At 59.3% G+C, this 16989-nt stretch overlaps 1 protein-coding gene across 3 annotated transcripts in view; it reads left to right on the plus strand.

Moving 5' to 3' along the window:
* Positions 1-13787: 13787 nt before the first annotated feature.
* TACC1 (transforming acidic coiled-coil containing protein 1) overlaps positions 13788-16989 on the plus strand; it is a 32850-nt gene continuing 29648 nt past the window's right edge. The window contains exon 1 of one of the 3 annotated variants that reach the window (XM_040538142.1): positions 13788-14076. Coding sequence is in view for 2 of the 3 variants with exons in the window: in XM_040538134.1 (XP_040394068.1) it covers positions 16296-16483 (188 nt within the window). In the remaining variant the exon portion in view is untranslated. Of the gene's footprint in view, positions 14077-14137; positions 16484-16989 lie in introns of those variants that run through there. The other 2 variants (XM_040538134.1, XM_040538136.1) reach the window with 2 other exon arrangements.

The following is a 16989-nucleotide window of genomic DNA, read 5'->3' on the forward strand; positions in this document are numbered from 1 at the left end:
GGAGAAGAGCCTCGGTGCACCGGGAGGAGGAGAACAGGAGCCGGGAAGCGGAGGAAGGCTGGCTGCTGCACGGGCAAGGGACGGGGACGGTGGCTGGTGCGGGTGACCCGGGCTTGTGCCATCGCCTCCCAGCCCTCCCTCCCTCCCAGTGCCTGGGAAATGTCGAGGGGGGCAAAGCAGCAGCAAGCAGGGGGCACTGCTCAGCTCAGCCCTGCACAGGGCTCCAGGGGCTGCGTGACCCTGGCTGTAGCATGTGGCATCGCATCACGCCCCACTGACAAGACCTTGACATGCAGGTGGCGATGTTTTGGCCATAAAAGTCTGAAGCCATTTTTTCTTGACCTGTCCTGTATCTGGAAACGCTGTTGCACAGGTTGCTCCTGTGTCCCCCCAGCCTCGACAAGGTGCCCTCGCTCTGCCCAGGAGCCCCTCAGGGTGGCACCGAGCGGGTCCCAGCCCTTCCCAGTGCCTTGTGTGTGGCAGGGCAGGTACACCTTGGCCCTCAGAGCAGAGCTGGCCAGGTCTGAGCATGGGAGGCAGAGCTGGCTGGGCTTGCAGGTGGCTTTCTGGGTCAGATCCTGTGCCAGGCCTTCCAAAAATAGATCCTCTATTTTAATCCGTTCGTTATTTCTTCACGGTTTCCACAAAGCACTCGTTATTTCTATGTCCTATGCCATTTGTCTTCCCCTTCCAAGCATTCCCGCTGCCAGATGATGGCTCGTGGTGGCTGCTGTGGGCATTTGATGGCACGCTGCTCAGAGCTGGCCGTGGGAGCACCTCACCAGCGATAGCATTTTATATATCTGCTGTTTTTTTCCTTCCTATTTCAGTCTTTTTTCCCCCTCCAATAAATCTTAACAGCCGAAAGCGCAGGGCAGAGAAGCAGCAGCTCTGCTCTCACCTCCTCTGCTCTCCCAGCAGCCTCCCAGCTGCCCGCGAGGTGCAGCAAGAGCCCCTGCCCAGCACAGGGGGATGCTCTGGGAGATGGGCGAGGTGAGCGTGGGGTGGTGAGGACGAGCTCGTGGCTGCCAGCAGGGGCGGCACAATTCAGTGACACATAAGGGACACGTCCCTGCAGAGCCCCGTGGCTGCTGCTGCAGTTCTGGTGCCCACCAGGCCCCCTCTCCCCCAGCCCAGCTCTGCAGCCCCTCCTCAAGGATTTTATTAGGGCCTGGTACAGACTCCGGCCCGCTGCGTTTGCCAGATTGTCAGGTTGCTCATAAACCAGAACGATTTAGAAATAACTAAGGCTGAAACCATTCCATATCATAAAGAAACAAGTGCTCCTTCCCCTGCCAGAAAGGCTGCGCGGTGACGGCGCTCCCGAGACCTTGTGAGCTGCAGAGAGCAGGGGGCAGTTCACAAAATGGGAAGGCGTCCCCGGCCCGCAGAGCAGCTCGCTGCCACAGAGAGGGGCGCAGCGCGGTGTCGCTGCCTTTGCAGCACGCAGGGCTCTGCCTCGGGGTGCTCTGGCACAGAGCTCAGGGGGCACGCAGATGGTGGTGTCTGGCAGGGAGGGGGCCAGGACCCCCGGCGCTGCCCTTTCCATCATCCTGCCCACTCCGCACGGATGCATCCTCTCCCCGGGCTGTCGCCGGGTGCACCCCTTGGCGCGAGGCAGGCGAGGGCTCAGCCCCGTGCCTGCTCCCAGCCATGCGCCGGCACCGGGGCGCGCTGCCCTTCCTGGGAGGGGCTCAGCACCCAGCGGGACCTGGCTGGCGGCGGGGATGCTGCCGCTCTCCTCATCTGTTTGGGATTGAGGGAGGCAGCGCGGGTTGGAAGAGGCTGCTCGGGCGCGGTATCGTGTTCTGTGCTCTGCGGTGCAGTATCTCCTTGAAGCGTGACAGCTGCGATTGCTTCCAGATGCGCGCCTCCTCGCTTCCAGCCGGCTGGGGTGGATGTGGTAAACTCCGCGATGGAAACCAAAACCCGGACCAGATGTACCGTGTCAGCGGCAGCACCGCGCACATCTGGCCGCGACGCGCGGGCACCGCCGCAGCCCATGGCCGTCGCTCCTCCTGCGCCGGGAGCCGCGGGCTCAGCACCGCAGGGCACGAGCTGGGGCTGCTGGTGCGCGGGGGGCGGCCAGCACCGCCCGTCCCACCGCACGCTGACCAGCACCCCCGGCACCGCGCCAGGGATGTGGGGAAGGAGAACCCCACTCCTGGCCCCTGACATCACTGGTGATGTCAGGAAGGACCGGGATTGGTGACTTCATGGGATAAATCGGGAGAGAGGAGGGTCTGCTGCCTGCACACGCGGCTCTTGGCAGGCGGCGGCGATGAGGGAAGAGCAGCGGGAGGCTGACGGCAAGCCCAGAGCTCTTCAAAGGGAAGAGGCTCAGAGGCAGGGGTGGGGACCGGCACCCAGGGCTCTGGCTCTGCCCTCACACCATGCCACGGGCCGGGGCTTTCCCTTAGGGAGCTGCGGGAGCATCTTTTAGGGACAGACCTGGCTGTGGCCCCAGGTGGGACCCCTGCAGCTCACCCCTGCCAAGTGCTCATCGCCGCAGCAAGCCCGATGCAGTCCCCTGCTTCCACCCCAGACCCTGCTCCACACCTTGGACCCCGCACCAATAACAATTATCCCAATGCACCTCCTTCTCAGAGGACTTGAGAGAAGCAATTAATCTCAGTAACAGGCTTTGAAGAGAAGTGCTGTCTAAGCACTGCGCTCTTATCCTTTTGATGGGGTTAGCTGCGCTGGAATATGAGTGAAGACATTTGGAGTAAATTAATAACGAGTTTAATGGCATCCAAAAGTTAGGGAGATGAAGCATTTGAAAGGGGTTTACAGCTTTACGGGGAGGGAACAGCAAAGTGAAGGGCATGTTTTCTTCAGCAGGCCTGCTCCCCGGGCTCCGGCAGGGCTGAGCCTCCAACCTTTGTGCCTCTCGCCCACGGCCGGGCGCAGCGCTGTGCCAAGCCCCTGCCCGCAGCCGGTGAGCACAGGGCACAAACACCAGGAGCTTTCCCCCGGAGCTTTTTCCCCAGGCTTTCCCCCGGCCCCCAGCCCAACACTTTCTCCGCACAGAGCCGGCGCTCTGCGGGTGTGTGAGCAGCTCCTCGCGCCCACGCCGCCTCTCCCAGCGCGGAGGTGGGAAGGTCGGGGCACTCACTGCAGCATCCCTGCAGGTGACGGGGAAGAATCCCTGAGATGCAGCAGGTGCCTTGGGCTGTTTTGCCATGAAACTGACATGGGAGTGAAGCACTCCAGAGATCATGCATTTTCCTAGAGGTATATTTATGACAGAGTTGAGATATGAGCGGTTGGCCCAGCTCCCAGCGCGAGCATCTGATGCCGTGCACCCCATAGCTGGTGTTTTTCTTGTTGTTTTTGTGTTTTCAGCCTGATTAATACCCCTGTGGTGGCTGGAGCGTGGAGACCGCTTTATGTTTTGCCAGCAGGCTCCAACTCTAACGTAATTTCCACAGCCGAGCTGGGGCTGGGAGGCAGCGACACGTAAGAAAACATTTTTCACCAGCTTCCTCAGCATCGTCCCGCCGGCCTGGCCCTGCCCGTTCCCCAGGGTCAGCCGGCCTGCCGGGACAGGACGGCTCCCAGCCCTTCCAAGAAGAGCCCTTCACTCACAGTCCCGGAGGGGCTCGAGGCCAGGAAGCCTCAGCGAGGGGCGGTGGGCTGCCAGGGGACCCCTGCCCCATACGTGGAGCTACCGGGAAGGGACAGGACACGCGCCCTGGCTCCCGGTGGTGGCTCCGGGAGGTGCTCTGGGTGCCTGCCCAAGCACACAGACATTGACAGCTCTTCTCTAGACCTCAGCACGGAGAAAAATCAACCCCATAATCAGGAACGCATGCCTAGGGAGTGACCAGATTAGCTTTTGCAATGGTGCTAATTACTCTGAATTAATTAGCAATCAGTTAACTCTAGGTTATAAAAGCCCCTAGTGAAGGAGAAGGCCTAGCTAGAGGGCTCTGAGGGCTGGGAAGAGTGCTTTGTGCAGCTTTTATTCTTTTTTTTTTTTTTTTTAAACCTTTCTTTCTGCTCTGTTGGGGAAGGGGAAAGGCACGGAGGGAATATAAGGACTTAATGTGATCCCAGCTGCAATCAGACGAACGAGTGGCAAAGAGAAATGTTGCCATGGTGTGTTTGGGGATGCTGGCTGCAGGCAGAACACGGCTTCCTGGAGAACGCAGCCAGCTCCCAGCAGCCGATTGAGAGGGAAGCAGCCTCAGGAGGAGAAATGGAGATGTGAGTGATCTGCAATGGCTCCAGGGGCTGCTGAGGAAAGAGTTTCTGCTCCTAAGCTCAGCCTCTTGCATAACGTGCTCAGGAGCAGAAGTGGCTGTGGCATCTTGGGGCTAGATGTGACTTCCAGAAAAATTACAGCCTATGGGCTGCAAATTCCTGCTGCTGGTGCTCTGAAACCAGCCTGCGTCTCACGTCTGCAGCGAGTGCATGAGGTATGTGCATCCTACAAGCACACACAAATGTGTGTGCACGTGTATCTTCCAAGGCATGTGGTTTTCTCTGTGTCCTGTGCCAGGAGAGGTCGATGTGCAGGTTGTTTGAGATGAACCCTTAGCAGGAAGCAGGGGGAAGTGAATGTGCTTGCTGGCATGAAGGTGGCAAGAACTGCTGGGAGCTGGGCTGGCGGGGGCAGAGCTCTCCTTGCCAGTCAGGGAGCTCCAGCAAGACGTTTCCTTTAGTTCTGTGTGATTGTTGGCACCCGACATGGTGATTAACACTGCTGGACCGTGGCTGCCAGTGGCACACATACGTGGAGAGCACATCACTTTTTCCAGTGGCCTCTGCCTAAATGCTTTCAGCCAAAGGATCTGGGAAGCTTTCCAAAAGCAACCAGGCTTTCTGCAGGCAGAGCACCACAGAGTGCCCAGAGGCCCTATTAAGGCTGCTGTGAGCTCTGCAGCCCTGCCCTGCCGGCGGGGCTGGGACCCAAAAACATGGCCCGTTCCTGGAGGGGCAGGAGGAACGTGTCCTGCCCCATCCCATCCCTGCTGGCAGGGCTGCAGCGGCTCTGCCCAGGGGCTTGATTTTCCAAAAAATGGAAAATGGGGATGGGGCTGGTGGGGGGAAGCTGCAGTGGGGGCCGTGTCTGCCCAGGGACGAGGCCATGCTGAGGAGCCCTGAGCTCCCCTGGGTACGAGGGAGAAGGATGTGCCTCGCAGGGGAATGGCTACAGCACGCTGCACAGCTGGTTAGCTATTTGTTTAAAAGCAAACAGGAATATTTAAAAAGCACATCTCTATAATGTGTGTGAGTGTACAGATGTGCTTGGACATACACATACATACGCCTTTGTTGAAAGAGTCCTATCATCCTTTTAGCAGGGAAGACATCTGTCCACTTGGGCTGGATCGTTACCACGTTCCACGTTACTCCTGCCCTGAGTTTCACAACACCTCCCCAGGCCTGGCTCCCGCCGGGCTCTGAAGGCTTCCTGGGGGGCTTCGGGTGCTGGGGCCTGGCCGTCGGCCCCCAGCGCTGCTCCCGTCCCCAGGACGTGCCCAGTGCCGGTTGCGCCCCTGTCCCGTGGCACCACCACCTCTGCTTCGTGCGGAGGCGTGGGTCAGAGCTTGGCTCCTGCTCCCCTGAGTTCCGCAACGTGCGTGTGTTGTGTGAGTGCTTGCAGGAAGAGGTCACTGCCCAGTCTGGGCACGGCTCCCCACCGCTGGCCCAAACCCAGCCAACAGCTTGAGGAGAGGACGGTGCCCAGCCCAGCGCGGGGAGGAACAGGCAGCGGGGCGCCGGCGCCCATGCGGAGCTTTCCAGCGGGTGGGAGGTGGGCCAACCATCCCCTCGCCCTCCCCAGGCTCCTCTCCTGGGGTCGTTAACCGCAGCTCTCCGTGCTGACATCAGGAGCGGCGTGATCCAAACGGCAGGGTGGGCAGAGCTGGAGGGCAGGAGCATGCCAGGGAGCCAAACGGAGATGGCTGGGGCTCGTTCTCATCCCCCCCCATGCATTGCCCGGCCTCCTTGGTGCCGACCTGCATTGAGCGTGATGTCTGGGGGTGGCTGGATGGGGGCAGCTCTGGGACCCTGCGCTGCCCCCCGGGTGCTTTCCCCATCCTCTGGGCTGCATTGCCTGGAGCAGAAGGGATCCGTAGGGCGCAGGCAGCCTGCGCTTTGGAGCCCTTCAGCTTCAGCCCGCTCTGGGGCAGCGGCTGGGAGAAGAGAGAAGCTGTAGCTGAAATGCACGGCACTGCCTTTTCTGCGGGGCTGCCATGTTGTGTTACATAGCTGCAGCTAGTCCTTAATTCTGAGCTGTAACTACGCAATCAGGCTCTCCAGTGCAATAATTCCAAAACCTTTCTTGAGTCCTGTATTAAATAAAGTACATTCACAGAGTATATGAATTCCAGATTCAGCCTGGGACTCCAGGGACACTTATTCCTCTCCTGGAACTTGTATATCCGGTCCTGGGATGAAAACCCCCTAAGCCCCAAGCATAACAAGCATTTCTTGTATTTTTTCTGTCTCTGTCACATCGGGCATGTAGTATATGCTTGGGCTGATAAACAGCATCTGGTTAGAGTCAGGTAAGGACCACTCTGGGGAATAAGTTTGTGGTCAGCTGCCAACCTTTCTCTCCCTCCTTAATGTGCTTTTGCAGATGGATGAAAACTGCAGCCAGTCGAGGTTATGGTTTCAGATAGCGCCGGGGAAAGGAGGGAGAAGGTTGCGCTCAGTTCTCATCCTATCGGTGCGGCTCTGCTGCCAGGGCTTTGCTTAATGAAAGGCACATGCACGACTGAATCATCCCGTCTCCTCGCAGGGGGATGCAGAGGGAGCTCCAGCAGCTCCACGGAGCGGGGGCTGGCGTGCGGAGCCCCCTCGCCTCGGCGCGTGCAGCTCTTTCAGCTCAATGCTTTCGGCTCCAGGAGCCTGTCTCACCGCGATGGGAGCCAGCAAGCAGCCCCCGTCCCAGCACCTCGCTGGCTGCTCTGTGCCTGGCTCCTGTAGCGTGCCCACCCCGACATCGCTCCGGTGCTCCAGCCACGGGGACCAGCCCCCACTTGCTTCTCCTCCTCCCCGTCGGAGCTGCCAATTGCGCCTCCTTTCCCACGCAAAGACAGCTGAGAGGCCGATCTCCCCCTCTGCAGTGAGGGAAGGGTGCCAGTGGGGAAATACGAGCCGAGCAGCTCTGCAGCCTGCTGACCCCTGCTCGGGGAGGATGGGCTCGGCTGGCGAGGTGGTGGCCGTGACAATGTCCCAGCGCTTCCACGGGGCTCGGTGAAACAAACAGCTGGTGGCCAGAACCTGGGCTGGGTGGCACTGGGCTCAAAGGACCCACGATGAAATGCTCATGGTGTCGGTCCAGGAAGACGGATGGTGGCACGGAAGGCTGTCCCAGCAGCAGAAATCCCCACGCCCCGGCGATGTCACCTGTCCCCGCAGCCGCTGCTCAGCTGGCGCTTGGATGTCCCCACGTCCCTGTGTTGCGCTCAGCGGTGCTCTCGAGGAATGGAGCAGCACTGTGCTGGGCCACTGGATTTTTGTTGGAAACCTGGAAGTCCTCCTGGCCTCGTGGGATGGCTGACGGCTTGCTGCCAAATTCTGGAGAACCATCCCAATTCATGTTTCTCACAAGCCCTTTTTTTCTGCAAGAGAAGGAGGAAATTCTCGTATAAAAATGGAAATGCACCCCTTTTGCCAAGCTATTAATTCTGCTTCCTATGGAAACCAAGACATCCCTGTCTTTATTCTTTCTGCACTGAACTTCCAAGTTTATTTTTATGCCCAGATTTGGCAAAGCACTTAAGCCTGAACAGTGTTATGCATGAGCTGAAGTCCATCCCTGCGTGAGGGTCTATTGAAAACACCTTACAGCGCACGCAGACATGTGCTTCAGCAAACACCCCCTTGCACTGGGTTTGTTCCTCACTACAGAGACTTTCTTTTTTTCTCCTTGCCAAGTTATCATTTGCTTTAATTAATTTCGCACAGAGAGCCTGGGAGTTCAGTGGTGGTTTCAGGCCTCTAGAATAGCCAGGGAAACCAATTTAATTAGATCAAGTGAGCCAAAGTTACTTAAGCGATTTGTAATAAGTTCCAGGTTCTCCCACACCAAAGGGTTTCAGCCGAGGACAGGAACTTCCTGAGCGTGTTCTGCAGCGCGGGAGGAGCGGGGCCGCAGCCCGGGACTTTTAAACCTGCATCGGCTGAACACTTGTGCGTGGACAGCGGGGAGCACCCGGCGGGGTGCGGAGCGGGCGGTGCCGCGGGCTTTGCATCCCTGGTGCTGTGATTTTGGCTGCACCTCCGTGGCCTGTGCTGTGAGCGCAGCAGCTTTCCATATGCGTGGCTTTCCTCTGCCATCCCCCTAGGGAAGGGCTGCAGGACACAGGGCCCTCCCCGGCTGTGCAGAGGCTGCCTGCAGCTGGGACCCCCGGTGCCTCCCAGCCCTGCTTATGGGCTGCCCTCCAAGGCAACACGAGTTTCTGGCTGCATGTATTTATGTTGCTAAAAACCTGTGATCAAAACAGTTTTCCCTTTTTTCTGCTTGCTGGGAATTTCATGTGGGTGTGTAAATCTGTCTGTAAATCTGTTTCTTTTGCAGGCAGATGGAGCAGGTTGTGCTCGGCTGCCCCGGCTCTGCTGGCATCGAGGCTGTTCCCTGCGTTGAGGTAGGAGCTGCCCTGATCCTGGGGTGCTGCCTGTGCTGCCCCAGTGCACCCAGCTTCCCGGGCAGGCTGGAGCATCGTCCCAGCATGCCACATGAACACTAGCTGCAGGCAAGGGGCTGGCGATGTCGGTGCCCCTTCCTGGATGCTGGCTTCAGACACTCGTCCTCCCTGCTGAAGCCGCCAGTAACGTGTCCCACTGCAGGGGCGTGTTTGTCCCCCCGGTGCCTCTTGTGAAGGATGGAGCTGGGCCAGGCAGCGCATTTTGGCACCAGGCATGTGCCAGCCCTGCTCCTGTGGCTCTCGGGGCCAGCTGTGCGCCCCTACTCCCCCATTTTTGATTGCAGTGAGCCTCCCTTTGCTGTTGCTGCAGAAACAGTGGCTGAGCTTTGCATGCCGAAGGCTTCTGCAGCCCTTGCGCAGCATCTCAGCCGTGGGCACAGCTCTGCTGCTCCCTGCACCTTCCTGGTGAGCACGGAGGCCCCGGCTCTGCTCGAGCACCCCGAGGCCACTTTCCTGCAGGAGGCATCACCTCGCATGGAAGGCTGGAAGGGAGCATAAATTAAACCTACGCAAAAAGCAACTTAATTATTGGGGAATAAAGATCCCATTATTCTCTCTCTGCCCTGAAGCAAGAGAGAAAAATCTCTCATTTCCTTCCTAAAGTCAAATGAGGGTGGGAGAGGTTTATAAGCCTGGCACGGGAGTGGGGAGCAGCCAGCGCTGCGGGCACCTGGCGCCGTGCTGAGACTGCCCCGCGCCCCAGGAAGGGGAGGTGCTGCTGGGATGGAGCTGCCTGGCTTTGGGGGGTGCAGCTACAGGCGCCCCTGCACGGACACACGAGGACCTTGCCACGCTGACACTGCCTGCCTGGAACTTCACATGTTGCTTGCACAAGCCTCGAGGGGGTGCAGAGAGGGGCTGGCTTCAACTTGCAAAAAGGCAGCCCTGTGCACTGGGAAAGGGTTATCCCGGTGAGCCTGGCAGCTCTGGCGCATCCTGCCTTCGTGGCAGCACAACGAAGTGGTGCTTCCTCCCCTTGGGAGCAGCTGGCACCGCGAGCCCTGGGGGCACGCACACACCTGGGGTGAAAATAACCACCCCCCAGGTAAAACGGGTGCTGTGGGGGGAAAAACTGCTGAAACCGCACTTTTCTGGCAGCACAATGGTTGGGTCTTAAACAAGACATTTTAAATTTACACCGTGAGCCAAAAAAAGTTGTAATTTGAATATACAGCATGGCACATTCCTCAGAAATTGATCATAAAGTTCTGCTAAAACACAGGCAGGGCCTGAGTAAAATAAATATTTTTGCTTCCAGAGGAGTGAAAGGTCTGGCCAGTGACTCAATTTATAATATTTTTAGCAGGTGATTCATCGAAGAGGGAAAAAAATACCCAGGGCAGCTGAATCCAGCAAGGGCTCTTTGTCTCCCCAGCACTACTGCGTCCAGGCGTGCCGGTAGCGCCAGCGCAGCGGCTCCATGGTTGGGGCTGCCCCAGCGCAGCCCTGGCTGGCAGCAGGGCTCTGCCCGAGCCCCTGGCAAGCCCTGGGTGCTGCAGCTGCCCCGGGTGCTGGTGGCACCGAGGTTCCCTGGGGGGCGTTATTTACCTCCAGCAGCGTTGGGAGCTGTGGGTTTGGACGGGGTTTCTCGACCATGCTCCACGTACCACAGTGCTGCGGTTTGGAAGTGGTAAACGCGACCCTTCTGGCCTTCCCCTCTCCGGTTCCAGGCAGAGTTTTCTTTTCCTCCCCGCAGGTTCTGCCTCTCCCCAGCGCACTGCAGGTCGCGCAGCCTCTGGACACGTGGGTGCCTTCTGCTTGGTCACGTCCCCGTTTGTGCAGCGAAGGTGAGCATGGGAATGGGAACTGGGGAACTGGGTGAAAAACTCCTCTGTGTTCTTCGCTTTATGCACAGGCAGCTCAGGCTGTGCAGCCCACAGGAAGATGTGTGCCACCGACCCTGTGAAGTCGGTGGCTCTGGTACCAAAGGTAGCAGCTCTGCAGCGTGCACATCCCCGTGTTGTGGTGAGCAAGGTGTGAGTGCGGCTACGGCCCCGTGTCCCTGCCCGGGGGTGCTGGGTGATGCTGTGCCAGGACCCTCTGCTGCTCCACTGCCTGATGCAGAGGCGAGAACTGGGCGGTGCCGGGGCTGCAGCCCCGCGGGAGCTGCGGGCACCGGTGGTGGGCAAGCAAAGAGCGGTCTCTGAACTAGCTGCTTGCGATGCACGGGACACCTGCTCCCGGCTATAAAAATGGATTAGCTGCATTGCATCTGGAGCCCATCCAGGCAGCAGCGCCTTCCCCGGGATACCATTTGGCAGGCAGAGCCCGTGGCCTGAAAACATAATGAAGGGGAGCGAGGGGACAAGACACAGAGTTGAAAGGAGGGTCTGGAAGCTGTGATCCTCTCTCGGTGGAGAATCGGAGAGCTTTGAGCAGCCCCAGATGCGGCGCTGTCACCAAGCGCTGGATCCTGCCTTTCCACCCGCCCCTCGCGATGCCTTTTCCATTGTTCTTTGTACTTGAGTCTGGTCCCAACATGCTCCCAGCTGGCCGGGGTTTCAGCCTGGATACAAACTGCAGAGCAGCAGATACTAACTCATTGTGTTCGGAGTGCTGGAAGGACTCCATGGCCCGACGCAAACGGAGTGGTGATGCATGGAACACCAAGCAAGGCCTCCTCCTTCACAGAGCACCCGGGACGCGCGGTGCCACCTCTAACGCTGCCCAGAGAACCTGCACCCGAGCCCCTCGCTCGGCGCTCCCAGCGGGGCTGCTCGGGACCACTCGTGGCGGTGCGAGCCCCAGGAGGACCCTGCTGCCCACGGGCTCTTGGCCGGCCCTGCGCCAGGCTGGGCAGCTGGGCACAGGCTGGGCTCCTGCCCTCGCTGTCGTCGTGCAGCGGAGGAACAAATGTGCAGGCCGCTTCTCTTCAGCAGTGCTCTGAAATACTCCGAAGCAAGAATTATATGCATTTCCTCCGTTCACCTGGAAAAATCTTATTCCCCTGCTAGACATCTGCCATAACGCAGTTCTGCCTGGATCATGAACCACACGTGGGGTTTTATTGTGCTCCGAATACCAATTATTTCAAGTACTCATGGAGCAATCTCTGCCCCAAATGATGCAATAGGGCAACTGGAACTAAGCTGAGGTTATATTTGGGTGATTGCTATATATCAGCTTTTATTATAAGCTTTCTGGTCAGTGTGCCGCTCAGCCACTGACGCTCTGTGATCCTTCCAACTCAGGCAAGGCTGAGTGCTTGGGACCAGCTCTTGGAAAACAACTGGGAAAGTCAGGGTAGCAACTGGAGGCTCATGTTTCTGACTTCTGCAAGGCTTGGAGAAGCTCTGAGATTTGTGACGCTGTGCAACACACGGTACCAAAGGTGGCAGTCTGAAATGTGCTGGTTTGTGGAGCAACCGACTAAGCAGCTGAGGAGGCATGGAACTGGGAAAAGGCAGGCCGATGGACAGCTGCGGAAAACCAAATTGCTCAACGCAGCCCTGGGAGGGACCATCCTGAGCAAGGGCTCCAGGCTCCCCAGGGGCTCGGGCCAGGCGCAGGATTGCTCTTCGGATGAGAAACCGTCGTGGGAGCGTCTGTCCCACCTCCCAGCGCCGCTCCCCGTGGCTGGTGGCCGCGTTCTTCCCAGTGCTCCTGCCTGGAACTGAGCACAAGCAACCCCCTGAAAAGGGCAGCTTGAACAAAGAGTGGTCGGGAAATTAGTGTGGCACAAGCCTGAGCTCAGTGACCGCGATGTGGCGAGGGTGCGCAACAAGGGTCAATTAAGCTGCCACCACGCAGCCCGGCAGGGCAAATTAAGTGCCAATTTTCTGCACTGCTGAAGAGGCGAAGAATTGAAATGATAAATAACAGGAAGTTTCAGCCGAAAAGAAAGAGCAAGTTGGGAGATGGGAGTTTGAGGCTGGACGGCAGCCAACGATGAGACAACCGTGTGCGCCACTGCCCTCTGCCGCAGCCGGCAGCGCTCTCCTCCCGCAGCAAAGCCCTGGGGTCGGTGTGGGCAGCGGGCATGGGGCTGGCAGCATACGTCCCGTTGGCATGCCCATCCCAGTGGGGCGTGCTGGTGTTTTGCTGCCGGCTCACTGGAACACAAATATTTCGGCTGGACAGGTGGGAGGCTGTGGCCCTCAGAGCAAGACGATGGAGTGGGGCCTTTCCTCCTAACCGAGGTACCCACGCTCTGTTCGGGGCCAGCAGATGCGGGCAGAGCTCCTCGGGGGGGCAGAAGCGATGGGAGGCTCCTGGGCTCTCAGCCTCATCCTGCCAGCCCCAGACGTGTGCCCCCATGTGTGGCCCAGCTGAGTTCATCCAGCTCACCGTCCTCCTCCTGCTCTTTGCAGCAGGTGGGAATGCAGAGCGCTGGTTTAATTCCCTCTGCTTTGCAGGGGCTGTGCAGCTGCTGCGGGTCCCAGGGCTTTGGGAAGGTCATTGCGGCCAGGGCGCGTGACAAGGACCAAGATCTGGCTGGGCATATGGAAGCAGGTTGCAGGGTTGGTTGGTGTGGGGTTGTTCCTGGGCTGAGCAGAGTTCTCCTCCTCCTTCGGGCAGCAGCAGCCCCATCCCTGCATTACGTTTTCCGAGGATGAAATGGCTGCTCCCAGCCTGCTCATTTCTGCTCCTTGCGCTCCCTCTGCAGGGAGCGGCTGCAGGCAGCCGGGGGCCGGATCCTGCACGCTCCTCTCCGCAGCCAGCCAGAGTCGGGCTGGTGCTTCTCGCACGGCTGCTTTGGGGTGAGTTTGTTTAACCTGAGCTGATTTCTTTGTATGTGTAGAGTTGAGCCCTGACCTCTGGGACCAGACCATAGTTTGGGCAAACTGTGGGGCTGTGATGGCCCCTCAGGGCTCCAGAGAATGGGGAGGAGGTTTGGGGTTTGCCCTGGGGAGGGAAGGAGCTGGCTGGGCAGCAGAGGCCTCAGGGCTGGGGTGCAGGATGCAGGGATGTTTCCAGAGCTATCCTGCTGCCACCAGAGCTCAGCAAACCCTCTCCCCACAGCCCCGAGGCCACAGCTCCCGCTCCCTCTGTAAGCAGAGAGGCTCCCTCCCCACCAGAGGCCAGGCTGCCAAATTCCAGCCAAGAGCACATTTTTCCAGCATGACACCAGTGGGGCCCCAGCAGGAGACGCGGGATGCAGGCGGAGAGGCTCCGGTACCGGCAGTGCTGTGCGTGGATGGCTCGCTGAGCGCCGTCTGCCCCACTGGTTTCCTCTCCCAGCTCAGGGAAGGGCTCGCCAAATATTACAAAACATCCTTTTTCCTTTCGCTCAGACTGTAGGGTGCACTGAGATACCCTGACGCCGCCTGGCCCTCCCTACTCCCGTTCATCCCCTTCCTTCCTCCTTGCTCCTTTTCCAGGCAGCTGCTTACGCAAGCAGCTTTCTAAGGAGCCCCGGGACAGGTAGCGGAGAGTGCCGGAGCCGGGACGAGCCTGCACTGGAAAGGTAGGAAGGAGAAGGGAGCCGAGGGCTGGGGCGCTCGCCGAGCGCTTGCCTGCGTACTTTGCATCAGGCAGGAGGGAGGAGAAGAGCAGGGAGCGAGGTCTCTCCAGCCACCCCAGCAGCCCCCCTGTGGCAGCAGGCCTCGGAGGACACCCTGGAGCAGAGCATCGCGCCCTCCTGCCCGCTCTGACCCCACTCTCGTGGTGCTCCCCAGGGCAGAGCAGGGCAGCGGCACCTGCAGCCTGCCACAGCGGGGCCGTGTGGGCACGCCGGGCTCGCCGCCAGGGCCCGGGCTCAGCACGTTACCGGCCTCCAGGGCCCTGTTGTGACTCCGTTTGTGTTGCCAGGGAGGAGCCGTGAGAGTGCTCGGGATGCTGCGTGCCGAGCTCCCGCCGGGCGGGTGACGGGCTGCCTCCCTCGGGGACCACGAGGGGGGATGTCCCCGGCGCTCTCACCCAGAGCAAACCACAGCAGGAGAAGGGCTCGGGCACAGCAGCCGCCCCCCGAGGCCGCTGGATGCTGCCCCCGCCACCCAGGCACCTCACAGCCCGGCACCGCAGGCTCCGGGTGGGTTTGGGGCCGGTGCTGTTTTGATGCGAGGCTCCACGGAGGCATTTAAACACCACCCGTGTGACAGCCCAGCTCTTAGTCACAGTCCCCGGAAACTCCAGTGAAACTCTGCCCTGGGGCAGCAGCAAGGGCTTGGTGAGCCTCTTTCCCAAGCACATGGAAATTTCCATGGAATTAGTGTACGGCTAATTATTACCATCTGCCCTCTCTCAGACTGCAGCCACCCCGCCAGCTAGCTCCTGCGCAGCGCTCCTTGGGGTGCTGGATGGGCTCGGGGTGCAGGGCGCCCCCAGCGCCAGCTCTGCTCTACCTGTGCACAGGTCCTGGCTCCCTCCCCCTTCTGCAAGGTGCCTGTGGGGCTTCTGCGGGCATTGCCAGTCCCTGCCCTCGGGGAACAGCTTTCCTGGCAGAGTTTCATGGTGTGAGCAGCACAGCCGTGATGCTGCGTGTGACTACTCAGGGTCTCGTGGTGCTTTGCGCAGCTGGGAAGCCAGCCCCGCTCACGCAGCCGCGCTCGCCCCTCCAGAGCAGAGCTGTGCCGGGGCTCCTGGGGCTCCTCAGCAGGACCTTTCACTGCCTGGGGCTGGGGCTTGCAGATCATGGCACTGACCCTCGCTGTTGTCCCAAGGGCCTGGCAAAGCCCAATTAAGCTTTGGCAATGTTTATCAGGTTGAGTGAGCTCTGGAGCGGGCGGTGTGAAATAGCACTCTGTGCCACTTGGGTTCCTGGTGTCTGGAAACCAGTTTTCCCTCCTAGGGCGATACATAATTGTCACCGTTTTGGTGCCTTCCCCCTCCTGGCTTTCCCTGAGAGCATCTGACGGGAAAGCCTGCAGTTTCCCAGCGGCCTCTATTTGTTTATTGCTTGCGGGACCCCTGCCAAGGAGCACTGGGTGTGCAGATGTAACCCAAACGGCCACGCAGCGCCCAGCTCCGTCGGGAGCCGAGCACGGAGCAGCAGCGCCGGTGCCAGCAGCACAGGCACGTTACCAGCTGTACATCCCCTGCCTCGTTCAGCCCGTCCCGGCACCAGTGATGCTCGTTTGCTAACGCACCTTGCCATGGCCTTGGCTCCCTTGCCCATGCTGATCCCAGGCTGGTCTGGCGAGGAGTGAGCCTGCCGACAGCCGGTACGCGTTGGTTTGGGTCTGCTCCCTCAGTACAGGTCCCCGCTTTGGTAGGATGGATTTGTTGGGAAACGCCGGGTTCTTGCAGCTTGGCAGAGGCTCAGCAGTGCCTCACGGAAGCGTATTTCTGAGATAAATCCTTGAAGCCTGCACGCCCTGCCCCAGCCCTGCTGCACACAGGTGCCGGCAGCCACCCCTGTGCGCCCTGCAGGGTGAGCAAAGGGCTCGGTGCGGCCACAAGCTGCAGCACCTGCAGCCACACGGGGATTTTTACCTGGGCAAGGAAGGGCAGCGTTCTGAATTGCCCTGCATGGAAATAGCTACAGGAAGTTCTGAAAGCAGAGGCACCAAATTACAAGGCTGAGGCTTTGGGAAGGCTGCCAGAGCCCTGCCCTGTGCCCTCCTGGCCCCGCACACGGTGCTGCAGAGCCCGGGCAGCCTGGCACGGGCCGGCTCTGGCTTCGCTCGACCTGCAGGCGCACGCACACCGGCACAGCCTCTATGTGGTGCTTGCTCTTTTAAATGAATGCAGAACATAAGAGCAGCCAAAAGACTGTTCCAAGATCTGCATCTTAAGCCTGGGACTGAAAAGAACAGAAAAAAGGACGCCATCTCTTCCCCTCCTTCACTGACCTGCCCCGAGCGGAGTCAGGGCGCTGGGTTTTGCGCTCCCCTTGCACGGAGCAGAGGCTGGCCCTTGCACCAGTGGCAGAGGTATGTTCCCGTTTATCAAAAGCTTTTCCTGGGGAGCTCAGGGAATGGTCGAGGCTGCTGGCGTGGCTGCGGGGTGCCCTCTGCGGCAAGTGGGGGGACGCTGGGTTTTGCCCTGCTGCCCACACACCCAGGCACGAGGGCGGTCGGGCTGATCGGGAAATTGTTTTCATCCAAGGAAGGCTTTTTATAGTTTTCTTTTTTTAGGAAGGTGAAAGCTTTCAAGGGTGTCAACACTTTTCTTGCCAAAAAATAATGCAACCCAAGCCAGAACACCAAAAAAAAAAATTAATTAATATTTGAGTTTTCAGTTTCTCAGAACTAAAAAGCCCCAAATGGTGTCAGAAATTGATATGTTCACTCAGGCACTCTAATTAAAATAAATCCAAGCATAATGTTCCCTTAGCAGGGTCACCTCTGTGCTTTTTAGCTGCTCTGTTAAATCTTCCCCTGCGAAGGGGACTGCTGTGGGTTCTGGCTGCTTCCTGACGCTGAGGCTTGCTGGCTGG

This window comes from Cygnus olor, chromosome 27 (genome assembly GCF_009769625.2).
Source record: "Cygnus olor isolate bCygOlo1 chromosome 27, bCygOlo1.pri.v2, whole genome shotgun sequence".
NCBI classification, from domain to species: Eukaryota; Metazoa; Chordata; class Aves; order Anseriformes; family Anatidae; genus Cygnus; species Cygnus olor.